The sequence below is a fragment of the Carettochelys insculpta genome, chromosome 2, assembly GCF_033958435.1.
Source record: "Carettochelys insculpta isolate YL-2023 chromosome 2, ASM3395843v1, whole genome shotgun sequence".
In the NCBI taxonomy this organism is placed as follows: domain Eukaryota; kingdom Metazoa; phylum Chordata; order Testudines; family Carettochelyidae; genus Carettochelys; species Carettochelys insculpta.
This window is the reverse complement of record NC_134138.1, coordinates 163,048,820-163,068,175: the sequence shown is the minus strand read 5'-3', so window position 1 is coordinate 163,068,175 and position 19,356 is coordinate 163,048,820. Positions and strand designations below refer to the sequence as shown.

The window sequence follows — 19,356 nt, the reverse complement described above, 5'->3', positions numbered from 1 at the left end:
GAAGTCTGGGTGGCTGAGGGAGAGGAGGGTGCAGGGATAACCACCCAGAGGGGCAGGGAGGGGGCATGTGGAGGCATCCACTTAGTAATTAAAATTTTGGCGGCAGTACAGAGGTGGGTCATTGAAGCTCTGGAGTGCTACCATGAGTCCCCTGTGACCATGGTGCCTGTGCTCCAATGAAGTCTGGGGCCAAGCCTCTCCCCTGGCCTGCCTGGTGCTTTTGGGCAATTGGAAATGGCCTAGGGGCAAGGCTAGAGTGGCCCCGGGGTGGGGTACGTGTGTTTCCACGGTGGTCCTGCTCCAAGCGCTCCTGGGCCAATGGGAGCTGTGGGGGTAGTGCCTGCCCAGAGCCTGCACCTTCTCCCCGCTCCAAACTCCCTCCCAGAGCCTGCACCCCTCACCCCGGCCCCTCCTACACCCCCTCATCCCAGCCCCAACCCTGAGCCAGCAACCAGCGCCAGGCTCCACCCCAGGGCGCGCCCTCCCCTTCCACCCCCAAGCTCCGCCCCAGAGCCCGCAGCCCTCACCCAATTCCGGCACCCCCACCCCCGACCCTCTCCCGCACCCAAACTCCCAGCGCCTCAGGGGGGCTGTGAGCGCCACCGCCGCCGCGCCGCGCCGCGCCACCCGGACACCACCACCACGTGGGAGGCGGGGCCGGGCCAGGCTGGGCGCTCTCTGCCCCGGCGCCGCTTCGCTCCTCCCCGCCGCGCCCGCCCCCTCCCCAGCGCTGGGCTCCCCTCGGCGCCGCCTCCTGCCAGGTGAGAGCGGCCGGTCGGGGCCTGCCCCGGCCCCTTCCCCGGGTCCAGGCTTCGCCCATCCCGCGGGGCCTATTGGCCGGGCCGGGGCACTGGAGGCTGCCCGCGCCGGGAGAGACCGGCCCCGGCGGTGGGGGCGGGGCAGCCGGCGGGCACTTGGGGGCCGGTGCGCGGGGCGGGCGGGAAACGGGATCCACGTTTCGCCTCCTCCCCGTTGTAGGGACTCGCGGCCGCAGCCCGGAGCTGGTCCGGCGGGCTCGGGGACGCGGCAGCTCGGATCGGCCGCACTACGGCGGGCGGGGATCCTTGGGGGAGCGAGCGGAAAGTCGCCTCCCGTCGGCACCCCGGTAGCGTCCAGATCAGTTTGTGTGTCCGGGGCTGAGCCGCAGCCCGAGCCCTGGCCGTGCTTGGGGGGCGCGGCGGCGGCTCTTCCGGGTTGGGAAGCGCAGCCTCTGCTTCAGGAAAACGAAACCAGATTTGTGTTGTGTGGAGCTGTGCCTGTCTGGGAGCTGGGATGGACCTTCAGGGGTCATCGGGTCCAGTCCCCTGCGCTCACCGCAGGACCTATCACCATCCCTGCCTGGTTTTATTGTTAAGTCTAGTTACTCCACATCGCTAAAAGCTCCCCACAAGGATTTACCCCGCAACTCTGGGTTTGTCCCCATACAGCCCTGGCTGGCAGCGTTACAGGCCTTGCCCTCTGGTATTGTTGTGCCCCCACAGTTGGGCTGATGGCTTGCAACGTAGTTGTCACACAAGTTGTAACCATGTGGTATGCAGAGGCAAACCGCAAGTCAACTTCTTTGGTTGCATAGCTGCATGGAGTTATTTATGCCAGCAGGAATATGAGTCCATGTTTGGAGACCTTCAGGCTGCTGAGGAGTGTCTACACAGCAATGTTATTTTGGATTAACGGCTACTGTTCTGAAATAACGTTGTGAGGGTGTGCACAGGAAGACCGAGCTCATTTAGAAAACAGGCTTATTTTGAACTCTGCAAACCTTCTACAAGAAATGGTGCCTCTTCTGAAACAGATATTTCAGAATGGGGCTGTATAGACAGGGAATAGGGGCTGTTTCGAAATAAACTATTTCAGATTAGTTTATTCAGAAGTAACGCTGCTGTGTAGACGTAGAACACTGGTCGCAAGTGCCCATCTTTTATGTGTTTCCAGGGGCTCTAATCTGAAGTAGGCTCTATTGTGTGTGGGCATACTATGTCAGAATAGAACAAAGCAGCAGAAGTGTGGCACTTCAAAGACTAACAAAATGATATATTTGGTGGTGAGCTTTCATAGTACAGACCTACTTCTTAAGATCAATTTCATTTCCAATACAGACTGATATTTGTAAGTACAGAAGCCAAAAAAAAATTGCAATAAAAACTGACAAATCATATAGGATTGAAGGAAGCGGGTGAAGGGTGGGGGGATGTTAATTGTTGTGTCTGAAATAATTACAAGCATCAAAGGAAGGGAGGCAGTCCTTGTAATGCGTGGGGTAATTGGTATATCTGTTCATACCACATGTTAACGTGTTGAATTTGAAAATGAACTCTAACTCACAAATCTCTCGCTGTAATCTGTTGTTAAATTCTTTTTGTTTCAGGACACACATTCTCAGGTCTTTAACAGAATGGCCCACTCCGTTGAAGTGTTCACTGATTGGCTTATGTGTATTGAGTTTCTTGATGTCTGCTCTGTATCCATTTATTCTTTGGCGAAAGTTTTGCCCAGTCTGCACACACAGCAGACATCAAGAAATGCCATACATATAAGCCAGTCAGTGAACACTTCGGTAGAGTGGGCCATTCTGTTGAAGACCTGAGAATTGGCGTCCTGGAACAAAAATAATTTAACAACAGATTAGAGGGAGAGATTTGATGTGAATTAAAACTGGAGGAATTAGTAAATAACTAGTCGGAGAGGCCACTGAGTCATGATCTTAGCATATGCACAATGTAGAATGTTAAATGTTAGAATGTTAAACTTTAACTGGTTAGCCTGTGCCTCACCCTAAACAGATGAAGCTTACTGATTATGATTAAACAGTATGGAGTGAGGGTTGCTTCAGCCCCGCAGTGCTGCCGCAGACAGGGGTGCTCCAGCTGGGCTGGAATAGCCCTGTTTGTGGCGGCCACGGGTGGTAAGAATGGGTGGGGAGGCTGCTTCAGCCCAGACATAGGAGCTGCTTTGGCCTGGCTGGTGCACCTGTGATGCACCCAGGTTTATTGCAGACAGGGGCTGCTCTGGCCAGGCTGGAGTGCCCCCCATCCATGGCAACACCATGGGCGGGAGTGCTCCTGCCAGACTGGAGTATCACTGGTCCCCAGCATGTTGTGAGTAAGGGCACTCCAGTCTGGCTGGAGCAGCGCCGTCCGCAGCAAGGAGGCTGCCCCCTCCTATTTAATCAGTTAACCGGTTAAACTCTAGGTAACCAGCAATCACTACCGAGTTTGGTCTACTGGTTGGATCATTGGCTTGCCTGGGCCTGAGTACTGATGAGGGGAGTGCAGTGGGAATGTTGGACATACCCCCAGGCCATGATGTTGAGTGAGAAATTATTTCCTGCACTTGAAAGATTGAATTTTTAAAATTAATTATTTTGCTTTTGTTTCCCTGTCTGGAAGTTTGCTTTCCTAGGTTTGAGGGCAGCATGGGGCTACTGAAGAGGGGAATAATTTTCTGTGAGCACAGAGCAGAATAGCATTCAATGGCAGCTTTTTGATTGGTGTTAGTTCTGACAAAAAAAAAACAGTTATTTCACAGGGAGAAATGCTCGTGTTGAACTCCCTCAGCAAGGACGGACCTTACAGTTGACTGTAGATACATCAATTCTAGCTACACAATTGCCACAGCTAGAATTGTGTATATGCAGTCATCTGTAAGGTCTAGTGTAGGCCAAGCCTTGGAAGCATGAAGACCTGGAATCCTTAAGGAACAGTGAATGAGAGTCTGGCGAACTACGGGTTGAACCTCTCTAGTCTGGCACCCGCAGGACCTGATCAGTGCCAAACGAGAGAATTTGCTGGACTATGGCAGGTCAATACAGCACGTTATCAACATTTCCACTGCTTACTGGGTTCTTAGAAAGCATTTAGGGGTAAATTAGAGCTAAACAACTGCACAGAACACTGAGAGACAAGACTGGTGGCCTTGTAAATTGAGAGTTTTGAGTTCAGTCCTTGAGGAGGCCACGTAGGGGTCTGAGGCAAATTACAAACTGGACTCGAAGACCTCTCAAGGTCCCTTCCAGTTCTATGAGATATGGATATCTCCATATATGTATATGTAAACAAACTTTATGGGACCATGGAAAACTTGGCTATACCCATGATAAATGGTCGTTTGGCGAACTAAAATGATGCTGGATTACAGATGTTGCTGCACAAGAGAGTTACAGATTAGAGTGGTTCAGCATGTAGTTTAGTTGTTGAGAAGTAATGTGTTCAATCTCTCTCATAACACTGTCTTTCCGAAACCAATGCAATTGCTGCATTCACATAAACTGCAGAGGTAGGTTAGCTCTGTGGTCACCATGTCCCACAAAAGTTACCTGATGTTGACGTGACCTTATGTGTATCCTAGATAAAAATACTATATGGTGTTAGCTTAGCTTAATTATGATATAATTTATTCAAACACAGTCTAAGCAGTGGATTTTAATTAATTTTTATTATATGGTAAGTTTCAAAAGTCTGTTGTTCTGTTATGAGGACAATTCAGGACAATGAAAAGCCTCACACTGATTCTAAATTTCTTAAAGGAACCAGTCAGTAATTAATTTTAACAAACTCATTAGTGGATTTACTTGTAAACCTGTTAAATCAGAAAATTCTGTACTCAAGGAGTAAGGAAAGAGTTACTAAAGTAACTAACTAAAATGTCTTTGTTTGGAGGTTGTGAAACAGTAAAAGGTAAACGAATGGTAATATTGATGAGTTGAAATATTTGAAGAGAAGCCTCCAAAGTGAATGTGCTCAGAACTTGTCCTACTGGTTTAAAAAAAGTCTGGTTGTCTATGTGATTTTTTTTGTTCAGGAAAAAATATGCTCTTTGGTAGTATTTTCTTCATAAAAGAAAATCATTTGCACCTCAACATTGCTAAATCAGAGGGTGATAACACTGAAATTTCTTCAATTTTGAACTTTTTCCCCCTGTGGAAACTCCTGTTTTCCCCGGGGGAGATTGCTCTTTCTCCTTTGCCACTGGTTTCGGCAGGAAGTACTAGGCCCCCCAGGTTTTTCTCTACTCAGCAAGAAGTTTACAATCCTAGGTGTACTCCACACTATAAGGTTTGTGCCAGTTTAACTATACTAATGTAGTTTGATACCTGCAACACTCACCTGGTGTAGAAGCACTTTTACAATAATCAAACTGTGTCTGTATTAGTCCTTTTACTAACAGAGTTATGTTGGCACAACTTTCTAGTATAGATCTGGTCACATTTGTAAAGAAAAGAAAATCTTATTTGAGTAACCTGTAGGAATGCAGTGCTAATGCTGCATGAGTAAAGGGATATTTTGACTTTAAAAATTACATGATTCTTTTGGTATCTTGTGCATACACAATAATTTTTTAAATAAAATTTGTGTATTTGAGCGCATTTGGGAAGCAATGTAAAATTCTGCTTGTCTTCATCTAAGGGAACTGAAAAAGTCCTCAAAGTGTAGTTTAAACAAAGATGCAGAGTCAGGTTGCTTAACCCCAGTCTTACACAATATACTTAGTCTTTGTAGAATTGCAGCTTCAATCACTTTTGCAAGAAGGTGGAGTCCATTTGTGCTGGGAACCTTTACTCAGGATTTCCTGATTTTGTGTGTTTGAATTTTCCTCCTCAAGTTTTGTGTTTGTGTCTTTTTTTGGCATATCTTAGGCTTTACAATATGTTCAGAGCTTAGAGAATTTAAAATTACTAAATTTTGGCTCTGAATCCTCAAAGCACTTACTCCAGCATTTTAATTTTAGTATGTGCTTAAGTTCATCCCTGTTCATCAAAGCTCTTAAATATATGTCTAAATCATTTAGCTGTTTTGTTGTCAGATTAAAAATATTGTCCATTGAAAATATTCCCCAAGAATACAGTTCTTAATTTGTTTGTGAGCTCTGCATTAGTTTCAGCTAAGGAATCAGCCAGGTTTTGAATGATTAATTCACATCAATTATTGTTTTTCTTAATGGGGGCATTGTGGGAAATTTTGACAACTTTTTGTTTTTAAAAGGTTAATATAGTTAAACTGTACTCAAAGCAAGTAATATTAACAATCTTGCTTAAATTCTAAATATTTTTTCTTTGTAGGGATTTCTAGATGGTCAAGTTCTGACTTGAAACATATTTTGGGATGTCTGAAGAGGAAGAAAAAATTAATATTCGTCGTCTTGAACCTGCCATCCAAAAGTTCATTAAAGTGGCAATTCCAACAGATCTGGAAAGGTTGAGAAAGCACCAAATTAATATTAAGAAGGTTAGTTTTTCTTCTTACTAGTAGCTCTTATTAATGTACAGAAGCAGTTATACTGAAAAACTTGATACTGATGTCAGCCGAATGTAGACTATAAGAAAAGATGCTTTGATGACAAACCAAACAAGCCACCAAACCTCACTGATGTTGTCCCCAATTTAGAAGCAGAAAAAAAGACACTCCCCTTATGTTCCAGCTCCAAAGCAGGGGAGGGAGGGAGGACTGAGCTTCAGGGCCCTAAACCAGATTAATTCTTTGTGGGGGCGTGAGGTGAGTAAGTTTTGTAGGCCCTGGGGTGGGTAGGCTGAAAAGTGAGGGCTTCATTGTGTGGGAAGGGGCTGCTGGGATAGGGTTGGAGATGGGGTTGTGGGATCTGGATGGGAGGTGGGGTGAAGGAGTGGTCTGGGATTGGAGGGTCTGCATGGGAGGGAGGGTGCAGGCGTGGTCTGTTGGTGTGGGGTCTGGGTGGGAGAGTATGTGTGTGTGTGCACGTGCGCGCGGACAATGGTAGAGCGCTTCGTTGCTTTAGATAATCACAACAATAGCGTATTAGCTGCAGTAGTAATTGAATTAATATATATAATTTTTGCATGAAATACATTTTAGTGCCAGCAGTCTTGTCAATACCAACAACTAAATTGTTTCTTATAAAGAAAGAAAAAAAACTTGCTGAATTACATTTTAGCCATATAAACCGAATATCCCGTGGGGCAAAAAGATAACTTTATAGAATTTAGTCTTATGTATTTTGCAGTTTTTAAGCAAAAATCATTAATTGTGCCAAATTGCTTAAAGCAGCAACATTATTTACTTACGATGAAGCCAATGTCACTAACCTCATTTCATGAATATTGATTTAAACCTTAGGTTCCAGAGATAATTCGGACAATTAATCTACTAAATCACCTGTTTGAAGAAACTATAAAATCAATGTGTAATGAAATTTGACCTTGAGACCACCTGCTAGAATCTTACTTCTCAAATATGATAAAACAGTATTTTGAACTCTCCTCATATAGGGGGTTGAGAGTCTAAAACAAGATGTGAGTTTGAGAAGGTACTCCCCAAGAAATTAAGACTACTTCATTTTGTACTTCTCAGGCTTTCTTAAAGATCTCTGTCATTTTCCAAAAGCTTGAATATAAAGCTCTCTTGCCCAAACATGTACTGGATGTAATATTTAACATGGATATTTCACACAGAACCTTTCAGTGTGAAAATTCTTACAAAGCCCTTGCAAATATCAAAATATCAAAAAATTTTGACAGTGTCAGATCAGTAAAGCTGCTGTGAGAACACTAGGCTATGTCTACACAGCAGAGCTATTTCAGGATACCTTGGCATCCTGAAATAGCTACTCCACATCTGTGAAAGGTGCCTGTTGTTTCAAAATATTTTTCAAAATAAAGGGCGCACTATTTTGGCATCCCTACAGTCCTCGTTGCAGGAGGAGTAAGGGATGCTTCGAAGTGGCGTGTTATTTCAACATTTGGCACGCTATAGACAGTGTCAAATGCTGAAAAAGCCTATTTAGAAATAAACTTGAAATAAGATACAGTAAACCCTTGAGAAGTGTAATTTCGATTTGTGCTTAGCTCACATCAGTGCCACAAGCAGCTGTGTGCCCCCCAGCTTTGAGAAGCTGGGGGCTGTGTGGCTGCTCCCCGCCTCCACTTCCGCCAGCTGGGGGAAGCCAGCAGCTGGAACCGTCGGCTGCTCCACTTCTCCCAGCCAGGCGAAGTCGGCAGGTGGAAAGGCAGCAGAGCGCTGCTGCTCCCTGGCTTCCTCCAGCCGAGGGAAGTCGGGGAGCAGCAGAGCTCTGCAGGGGCTCTAGCTTCCTGCTCCACCAATCAGGGGAATTCCAGGGACCTCCCCAACCCCTCACCCTAATTTATGCAAAATTTGATTTACACAGAGGTTGCCCAGGACTCAACCTCTGTGTAAATCAAGCGATTACTATACACAATTTGCATAGCTCAAATTTTGTATCTTACTTTGAGTTTAGGGTGCCATGTATATGTAGCCTAGGAGAGGCTGAGGAGAATGAAACACTGGCTATGTCTACACTAGACACGTCTGTCGACAGAGTGCATGTACACACAAAAGCAGATCGACAGAGCAATCTGCTCTGTCAACAGAAGGGCTGACTGGAAGCTCTGCAAACGGGGCTGCCTGGTGAGCTAGAAGCTTTCTCTGTCAACCGAAGTGTCTTACACTGCACTCTGTCAACAGAACTCTGTCGACAGAGCATTATTCCTCAAATTTTCAAGGGGTAACACTGTTGAGACAAATGCAGAGTTCTGTCGACAGAGAACTTTGTGTGTAGACGCTCCGTGAGTTATGTTGACAGAGGACCCCTTCTGTTGACAAAACTCTCTAGTGTAGACACAGCCTTCATGTACGTACAGAGAGAGGATGCTTTTGAGGGAAGAGCACGAGATAGGGAGCTGGGAGATCTGGGTTCTCTTTCAGCCATGGACTTCTTGTGTGACCTTGAGCAAGTAATTATTGGTGGAATTTTCAGAAGGTTTTGTGAGCACCAGTGACTTACAGCATGCCCCATTTAAGGCTCAAGCATGTTTAGGGTTACAGGAGATTTTCGGTGACCACATGTTAGTTCTACCCAAGCGCACTGAGCGTTCTGGAGGGTGAGCACTCCTAGTTATGTTCATTAATCACGCTGAATCCATTATGCTTGAAAAAGTTCTTTTTAATGCAGTGACAGAGTTCCAGCTGCTTCTGCATAATAGAATGTGGTCTTCTGAATTTCACACCCACCCCACTCAGACTTCCTGACTGGAAGCTAAACAGTGAGGTACAGTTGCCATAATCACGTTACCAGAGAACCGATCTGGAGCAGGAGGTGCTGGAACAATTTGTGTAGTGGGGGTGCTGAAAGCCATTGAACCAAACAGTAAACCAGGTGTACAACGGAAACCTCTTCGAGCCAGAGAGTGCAGTAGGATCTCTAGTTTAAGTAGTTGTCATTGGGAGCATGGTGAAGTAGATGGGATTGGACAGGATGGAAAGGAGAAGGAGAGTCTTAGGCCTGGTCTACACTAGGAATCAAAGTGGATTCCACATGTGCAATTTTAGCAACACCATTCACACAGCTAGAATTGACATATCAGGATTGACTTTGTTCCCTAGTGTAGACTGCGGCTCTTCAGGCTTGCACTGACATCCCTCATGCCACATGATAGCTTGGAGTACCAGTGTCATCAGCCGACACCAGAGAGATTGATTTTGCTGCGTCTTCACACACGTGGCAAAATTGATCTCTGGAAGAGTGATTGCAGTGCGTCAAACTCCTCTTAAGTATAGACGTACCTTCTGAGAAGTGTTGTCATAGATTGTATTTCTAGATGGAGGCTGAACCAGCTGCTGTTTCCAGGTAGGGGAAGCCAGGGAGCAGCAGAGCCCACTATCCATATAACTGTGCTAGAAGCTGAGATGTGAGGGGAAAAATAGCTGACTAGACTTCTTTCAGAGGGAGAGGTGGTAACAATGTTCTCTCTACAGTATAAGATTTATAATCCAACTTGACTTTGATTTCAGTGAGATCAAGGTAGTTTGGGAATGAGTTGTATACGATGAGTTGAGGAGTGACCTGGAGAGGACAACACACAGTGATCATATCCTTTTATTCCCCATCATGCTCTTTACTCTGGTCATATTTGCCACCTAATTTCTTTCAAAGTACCTTTTCAAGACACAGCTAGCATTTTAGATACTATAACGTAAAGTAAATCACACAATGTGTAAAGCAAAATAGGGTGTCTGAGCATTTCTTATGAGAATTATGAGGTGCAAGAAATGTTTTTGAAGAAATCTTGTGACTGTATATTTGGAGAACAATTTTTTCATAGTTTAATGAAACTGAATTGATGTTGCAAATTATGTTATGGTGTAATCAATTGAATAGATTACCCCCCCCCAAAAGTATAGAGTAGATCATGTTGATCCATTATTTAATGTTGGGATAAATGGCAAAATTTAGGGGTTTGGCTCAGTACCTTCTCTGATTTTTGCTGAAGAAAAATCACCCTGATTTTATTGGCATAACAAGTTATGCAGGTGTTGCTCCTGCTAATTTTTTTCCTTTTTTTTTTTTTTAAATACTGTCCTTCCGATTTAATCTAATTGACTTCAAACTACTATTTTTGACACCACAAAATCTTAGTATGAAAAACATTTTCTCCGTAATAGTTTCTCTAAGTTGAGAAGTAACTCCCGATACCTTATAAATTGGTTAGGAGCCTCAGGACCTTGGAATGTTTTAAATTGACCTGGTCTCCACAAGTAACAATAAAACAGGTAAAAAATATAGGGTAGATCAAGTATGCTATTGAGAGTATGATTCATGAAGAGCTTGAAAGAATGTTACATCATATAATATTTTATTTAAAACTATGGTGTCATTTGCTCTGCCATTTAAATGAGAAAAAGTTAGTATGTGATAAGGTATTTCTTCTTGTTTCATTTAATACAATTAAAATAATATGTATCCCAAGAGTTGCAGTTTGCATTGTTTGGTGATAAAACTCTTTTTTGTTAAGAGATTTGCTTTTGTGGTCTGAGTGGTATCATTTTGTGAATTGGCAGTAGCAGGGATTGATTTATTTAACTGTTGAAAAGCTTTGCGTGTGATGATTTTGGAATCTGAGATATTTATCATTTGGATAGTTTGAATAATTGCTGTGGCTCCAGTCCTGGAAAGAGTGCTGCATGGATGACCCCTGCTGAAGTCAGTGGGGCTTTGGGCAGGTGTGGAGATCTGCCCATTCGATTGTCTTTTTAGGATCTGGACCCATGTGTGTAACTGTTTTGAAGTATTAAAATTAAATGGTGCGTACAGTGTGTCAAGGGCAACATAATTTTCTTCATAAAAATAACATCATGTAGCTTGTTGTTGCATATCAGGCGTGACAGGTACAGCTCTTCCCCCTCTGTTTTCACTCCTTGTCATCGTCGCTCTGCTGTACATTAATGGAAATGTACTGTAGCATTACCAGAATTCTATTGTCTGTTTGTTGTTGAGAACTAATAAGATAACTGAAAATACAGAGAATGAAATTATTCCTTTGTGAAGGTCCAAGTACTCCCCGCCTTTGTACCAGAAAGTTTGGCTCCTTTGTTACTATAAACTACCAAAATTCAAAATGATTATTGAAAGATAAAGATTTTTTTCTAGCAATTATATAGAATATTTTTTCTTTCTATAGTATCAGAGATGCAGACTATGGGACAGATTACATGAAGAACACATCAATGCAGGACGAACTGTTCAGGTAAGGGTATTAAAGTGGCTGTGTGAAATTCATAAGACAAAATGACTTTTTATTTGGTGCTAGGTGGGATAAGTGATTTTGGTAGGGATTAATATTTTATAGGCCTCTGTTACTGTGTTATTTCAGAGTTACCTAAAATATGGCCTGAGGGGGCAATGTAGCCGTAGGCTTTTTCTTCTTGTAAGAGCAGAAAGAGAAATAAGATGATCATGTACTGTGTCTATTGCCAGAAAACAAACCGCAAAATTTTCCTTTTAATCTGCCAAGATACAAATTCAAGTAAATCTTGTGATTGTATGTCCCTATTTTTGATGTTTGTTTACTGCGTTGGTGCATGCGGATCTTCAGCTAAGGTTGGGTCTATGCTAGGGGACAAGTTTGAATTAAGATACACAACTCCAGCTACATTAATTGCATATCTGGAGTCAGTGTACCTTGATTTGAACTTTGGCGTTGTCCTCACAGCCGAAGGTTGTCATGAGGCATGCTGCCACCAGCTTTCCTTACTCTTTGCAAATGTGAGGAGTACCGGAGTTGATGGGAGCACCCTCAGTGTTCCGATTTAGCGCGTCCTACTCGATGCCCTAAATCAAATCCTGGAAGATCACCTTCTGGAGTGTCAGTCCATGAGTAAGTATAAAAGTTCTCTTGGTCTGACTTCCAGCACCTGGAGAATTATTAATGCAGTCTTGTGTTGCAGAGTTTGCAAGTGGGTTGATTTTTGTTATAAATGTTATTAGAACGTAGCAATTGTTATAATGGAATGGACATGGGCTCAGTTTTCCAACATAAATAGACCGTCCACATTGCATGCTCAGATCTGCTCTTAGATACCATTAATATCCATATTGCTTGCATATGTGTCCAGTGTGATTCACTAGCATGGATACTTGTACCTGTATGGAGGTCAGTTAACTTCATACTCAATCAACTGTAACTTTGCCCTATGCAGAATGTCATAAAAGTTTTAAAAAGCCCATATCTCCTAGATACAAACAGTATAAATTAATATAAATACCAGAGAGCAGCATCCACCTAGCTAATAACCCATTGCCCAAGGAGTCTCATTGGTAGAAATTACTACTAACTTATTAAAGTTCACAATTCTGACACTACAAACAAATTTTTTCTGATTTGTTGTTCCTTATGGAAAATAAAAGATTAAACCCTACAAACAGTCAAAGTAAAAATAATCACAAAAGAGTAATGACAACAAACAAAGGGCAGAGTTAAGGTTGTGTGGGTGTCATTTTGAGTCTATGGCTGAATAGTGTTGGTTTGCGAATAGTAGAAGGTTTGTGATTGCCTGAGGGCAGACAGACGACAGGTGACGTGCAGAAATATAGTTTCTTTCTAAGTTTCCAGGTTTTGGGAGGTTTGAGTTTGACATTATTATGTTTTGCGTGATGTGTTTCTGATGTTTGAAGATGAAATAACAGTGCTTGTTTCTTTGTATATTTTAAAGTTTCTTCTGAAGGTGACTGCATAATTAGACCCAAAGAACAACAGCTAGAACAATCTCACAATCTAGGGTACATCCACATAGCAGCCTTATTTTGAAATAAGTAATTCTGGAAGAGCTATTCCGGAATAGCTTATTTCAAAATAATGCTGCTACAAACAAAAGTGCGTTTCAAAACAGCCCTTAGCTATTTCAAAATACAGTGCCTACACTCATAGAGCCTATTTTGAAATAGAGCCAGCAGCCACACTGTGGCTTATTTTGAAATAGGCTCTATTCCCTGTTTTAACAACACCTGTTTCTAGGTAGCTATTTTGAAGTAGGTGCTGTTCCTTGTAGAATGAGGTTTATCAATTTCGAAATAAGCCAACTGCTATTTTGAAATTTTCGGAATAGCGGGTGTGTTGCATAGATGCTAGGATAGTTACGTTATTTTGTTATTTCGAAATAACTTTGCTGTGTAGACCTACACCTAGTTTTCAGTCGAATGGATGCCTGTATGGCCAGAACTGAGTTAATATTGTGCTTCAGTATACTGCTTATAAACAGTTGAATTGTCATGGTAAATGGGGCTTTACATGGAGTCCTAATTTTATCAAGATCATTCTTACAGTTTTGGCAGGAGAATGTCTGCCAGTTGTAATACTCAGAAATGCCACTTGTATTAATCAGATGTGAAATGTATTTACAGTTAAAATCTGCAATACAAAGGGCAGTTGTTTTTCAATGGTACCTGCAATTATTTAATGGAGTTGAACAGAACGGGTACCATTTTCACTTAAAGCTAACCCAGTGTTCTTTTTTATTTAATTCTTTTATGCTTTCATGTTTTGAAGCTGAAAGGCTACGTCATGCATTAAGAGGATATACAGTCTGATATTAGCAGCCCAGAAAAAGTACTTTGGATCTATGCAAGCACAGAATAGACTAAGACTTTATTTTAATTAAATAGTCAGGAGATGGGAGCACTTGATAATAAATTACATGACATGTAGAATGTGTTTGCTATAAGCTGTTTCAGTGTTTACCAATGGACTTGTGTTCTGTTTGTTTGCAAAGAAATCAGATTAGTTATCGTGATACCAAATGTTCTCTGCAGCACACACTTTGCTCTCAGAATTAGATGTTGTAAAAATACATTAGGAATCCCTAAGTCAATATTGACCCAAGGCATCCACCACAGGTTTCAGACAAATATATGCACAGCCACTCTACATTTAATCCATGTGCACATAATTAGCCATTTTTCTGAATTTTCAGTTTACACAGAATAATTACTTTCATTGTACTTTAAAGATGGACAAAAGTATAATAGCAGTATAGGTAAGTATATAAGTATATCTCTTACTCTTGGTAAACCGAATGAGATGCTAAAAAAAAAATCAAGGGAGTGTCACAAACATTAAACGATTTTGGTAGGAAATTACAGCATTCCTTTCAGAACGTTAAGAAGGTAGCTCTCATTTACAGCGTCTTCAATTTCTGAAATAGTTTTGATTATTTTTTTTTCCCTTTTTCATGTACTGTCATAGGGCAGGACTTTTGTAGTGTCCCCTGCTGGTTTAGTGTTTGCTGTGTGTCTTCCCTGCCATAGTTCTCCTTCATTTGAGGTGGGAACTGGGTCACTTTGAGTGCAGTTCCCTTTCCTGAGTGACAAGTATGAACAAAAGTCCCAAATCCCACAAAGTACTTTTTCTCCACTTGAACTTCTCTGTAACCCACCCTGGAATCAGTTCTTAGTCTGTTCTGGGTTAGCTGTCAGGCTCTGAGATAGACCTCTAATTTCCATTCTCCTTCCACAGAGTCCCCTCCATCACCTGCAGATAGGCATTCAGAGCCTTCCCTGGAGCCTGCCAACTTCCTGTGGTTCCATACTGGTTTAAAGAAATCACCCAGCTGATCAAGGCCAGCATGGGGGATGAGGGTGGAAGGGAAGGAATAGTAGCTAATCCAGAGCAGATGTGAATGAGCCCAGCTACCCATTAAGGATTAGCCAACCATATAACACACATCCTAGGTGCTCTGTGCAGCTGCAGGTGCACAACATGTAATAACTTGGTAAATTTTGCAGAGGACTTTGCACCAGTGTGTTCAGTGTAACAGATCATTAATAACCTAGTAAAATCTTCAAGAGGACTCAAAAGGAACAATACAACAGCTCAGTGAGGTGTTATTACAACAGATAAATGAATGGGTTACTTGATTATGCTCCCAGTTGGGGGCAAAACATCAAATTACTGCTATCATAGACTTCGTAAGTTGTTGAATGAAAAAGGAAAAAAATGCCAAGGGTGTCCTGTTAGCTCCAGTCCATTTCCAGCCTGTTTGCATGAGAGGAAAGTCCTGCTTAGCGAACAAGTGAAAAAAAGAGAGCCTATTCTAAACTGTGTACCAAATAGTTTTTTAGGATATACTGTCCTTAAAATGCAATTCTATTCTGAAAACTAACTTGAAAAACATTATTTAATTCTTTTCCTCTCATAATTTGCAACTCAGGTGTGTTAAATTTGAGCTTTTTTTAGAGCTGTCAGCCATATGCAAACTGGGCTCTTTCTTTCTCTTGTATCTTCAACTAATAAAACCTCAATAGGACAAATTGTGCCCTCTGTTACACTTTTGTGCTATGCCTCTGTGTTCAAATGGAATTCACATTTTTCTTAAATTGGGTTATACATGCCAGATAAACCAGCAGAGCACGATTTAACCTGTGGAAACTTTTCTTTTGCAATATATATTCTATTTTTTTGCCTTTAACAGTTTAGAGCCAAGTGAATAGCAACTGTGTAATTTAAAAAAATTAGAAGATGGCATTTTTAAAAGTACATACTGCTATTTTTACTTTAATCCCATTGTTGTCAATGATAAAAATCCCTTTTACTTCAAAATCCCACCTATAATCTTTTCATTGTGTTAATGGGGCACTGTGTCTTCAATGATTTAAGGCCAGTTTCAGAAGTTTGTGTCATCTGGCGTAACTTAAACCTTTTCCCGGATTCTAAGTTGCATCAACTTGAGGACAGTGAGCAGTGTTTCAAGCTTTATCATTTTAATGGGAGTCATATAATACTTGGGAGTTTTCTTAAAGTACTAGTTCCTGGAGTTGAATGATTATGTTATCTCTCAATGTCTATTGAAATAAAAGTAAGTTTTCAACCCTCATGGTTGCAGAGAAAACAATGTGAACCTAAAGGCAGAAAACCAAAGGTGAAATAAAAGGAACCCCAAAATTATTACTCTTTTGAAAATCATGGGTTTTTTCTGTCGGCCTCCAGACTTTTGAGAGGCCTGAGTCTCTTTTCGAATGTGTGTAGTTAACAATACTTAGTTAGATTCAGACTTCCTTACACTCACATCCATTTATCAACTTGTATCCCAGAATGCATCACTGTTGAACTAGATCTAGAAAGTGTAAAGACGACTATGTTGGTGGAACTTGTCCCTCCCCTCCAAAAAAAAAAAAAAAGGGTAGTGTGGTGTGAGAGAGAAGTGTGTGGACAGGAAATGTATCTAGAGTTGTAGATTAAAGTACACCCACCTCAGAAGGAGATGAAAAGATGTAAATTACAACCAGTCTCCTAATTACCCTTCAGATTTATCCCTTGGGTTGTTCTATATTAGAAATTCTCATCTCGAAGGTATACACAGTACTTTTTTCCAGCAATCATGTGGAATTTGTTTTTTCACAATCAGTTTCACAGTGTTCCTAGGCACAAATAATTTAATGAGACAATAACCTTCAATGAGGCAATTTAACGTTGATCATATATACACTTGAATTTGCACTTGTTTAGTTAAACTGATTTATTTAAACCAGTGCAGCCCATTTGTAGACTCTTATTTTAAGGGATGCTGAGTTACTGAAGTCCCCAGATCATGATTCAAACTATAGAGAATTCACTGCTTCCACTAGTTTAAAGCTACAAGTGACCCCTGAGCCATGTTGCAGGGGAAGGTAGAAAACCCCCAAGGTCTCAACCAACATGGCTTGGGAAATAATTCCCTCCTGACTCCAAATATGGCACGCAGTTGGACTACATGCACTTCAGCAAGACCCTTAGGAAAGTGTACTTGGTAGTTACTCAGAGCCAGGCCCACTGACAGAGGACAGAGAGGGCAATTCAAAGTGGCCTGAGGCTCCTGGCTGCTGCTGCTAATGCAGCAGTGGTGGTTGCCAGAACCCGAGCTGCAGCCAGAGTGCCCTGCCACACATTCCATGCAGCCCTGAGGGGGCCAGGCTCCGTGCTCTAGGTGCTGCTGAAGGCTTTTCCCCTGCTGCCCTGCCCCTTCTGGGGGTACAGAGTCCCCCCCCACACACACATCTTGCCCGGGGTCCTGAGGAAGCTGTTGGTCCTGTGCTCAGAGTTCATCTCCATCTAGTGGCCCATCACCACTTGTTGGGCATATTTGCTGTTAGCAGTTGCAGATCAGCCTCATGTCTGAGAAAATTTCATCATACAGTTCCTTCCATAAACCTATGAAGCTCAGTCTTGAAGCCAGCTGGGTTGTTTTCCTTCACTGCTCCCATTAGCAGGCCCTTCCACAACTCTGATGGTTACAAACAGTCACCTAATTTCAAGCGTGAACTTGTTGATGGCCAGTTGATATCCATGTGTGCTTGTGCTGACATTGACACTTAACCGTGCTCCCTCTCTGGTGTCTTCAGAGAGAGCAGTCATTTCTTCCACAAGCCCACTCATTCTGTGATCACCCCATCCACCCGCTGTTTTTGATGCCATAGCTCTGGGAGGGGGAAGAGGAGAGTGAGAGCTCACCTGTGTGCAGTCGTTCCCTTTGGAACAATCGCTAATAAGTAGCTTAGCACAGGAACTGTGGGTGTGACCTGTTGCCAGCATGAATCTGGGGTTGTCAGCATGTACATGGTGTTGTGCAAAGTGATATTGGTTTTGCTAATGCCATTTTTTCACGGGCTTCCTGCTCTGACAGGAGCTTTGCAGCCAGCAGCAGCGCAACAGCAGGGTTGGCAGTGGAGCACTAGAAAGTCTGCTGCAAAAAGTGATGTCAGCAAACGTACAAATAACACTTTTCACAGCAGACTTACGAGCATCCCATCACCACTCTTACTCCTGTGCTGCTACTGGTGGCATGTGCTACCTTCAGAGCTGGGTGGGCAGAGAGTGGTGGCAGCTGGCTGGGCACCCAGTTGTGAAGGCAATCCGCCACCGGAGCGGCTCAGAACTGCAGAAGTACGGAAGGCAGTGCCCTACTGTGCACCCTTACTTCTGGGTCATGTTTGACCTTTGTTTTGGGGTGGTGGGGAACAGAGCATGGGAAATGACTAAGGCCAATTTTAGAGTGGCTATCCACTCCTAGCATCACACTTAGTGTGTGTGTCTAACTGTTTAAATTATACATTCCTTCTTTTTGCTAGTCTCAGTGCTTTCATTGGTCTCCAGGTCTTCAGCTACTGCATTAAAACTCTATAATCTTGTCTCAGTCCTACCTTTTTAGTCTCAAGGCAACAAACTTGCAGGCACGATATTATGAAACCCAGAGTCCAAGTTCCTTAAAGTGCTGGTGATACAAATACATACTTTGTTTAGGAACAATAATGGGGGCACTGTAAGTTTACAATACTTTCTGAAGTAAACATACTATGTTGTGTTGGAAAAGCATAGGTAATTTTCTAAAATGCTACTTTTAAATGATCTATTTTGATAACCTGGTGACCCTTAGAGTGGTCGCAACACCCCAGTTTGAGAATCCCTGTGCTAAACACCATGACTGTTTCTACACATGCCACTTTCTCCAAAAGTGGCATGCTAATAAACGTCCCAAAATGTGCTAATGAGGCGCGGATGCAAATCCCCCGTGCCTCATTAGCATAAGGTTACATGATTTGGACTCCAAAACAACATGTAGAAGCGTGGCCCTGGGGGGGTGTTCCGGAAGGAAATCCTCCTTCCGGGGGCCCCTTCTTCCCCAAAATTTTCCTTCTGGAAGACCCCCCAGGTGGCTGTGCTTTTACACGTTGTTTTGGGGCCTGGAAGAGCATCTTCTGGACTCCAGATTATGTGACCTTATGCTAATGAGGCATGGGGAATTTGAATCCGTGCCTCATTAGCATATTTTGGGCCATTTATTAGCCTCCAAAAGTGGCATGTGTAGAAACAGCCCATATGAAGTATACAGGAGAGAGCCCCTCTTCTTAAACACTTAGGAGCTGCAGAGCTGGGAAGGTGCTTTATGGATGTACAGTTTGTTTTCCAATGTTTAACCATAGTTTTATCTCTGTCTTGTATTGTGTGCATTGTCTGCCCTGAGTAATGGAGCCCCGTATTGGGCATGTGTATGAAACCATGCTGTGGAGACTACTTCAGCAGGCCAAAGGAGACAGTGTTGGACCTTTACTTGACCCCATCAAATA

At 42.8% G+C, this 19,356-nt stretch overlaps 1 protein-coding gene across 1 annotated transcript in view; it reads left to right on the top strand.

Moving 5' to 3' along the window:
- Positions 1 to 555: 555 nt before the first annotated feature.
- Positions 556 to 19,356, top strand: part of STX17 (syntaxin 17) — a 46,199-nt gene continuing 27,398 nt past the window's right edge. The window contains exons 1-3 of the mRNA XM_074987961.1: positions 556 to 761; positions 6,056 to 6,221; positions 11,444 to 11,509. Coding sequence (XP_074844062.1) covers positions 6,099 to 6,221; positions 11,444 to 11,509 — 189 coding nt within the window. The 5' untranslated portion in view covers positions 556 to 761; positions 6,056 to 6,098. The remainder of the gene's footprint in view (positions 762 to 6,055; positions 6,222 to 11,443; positions 11,510 to 19,356) is intronic.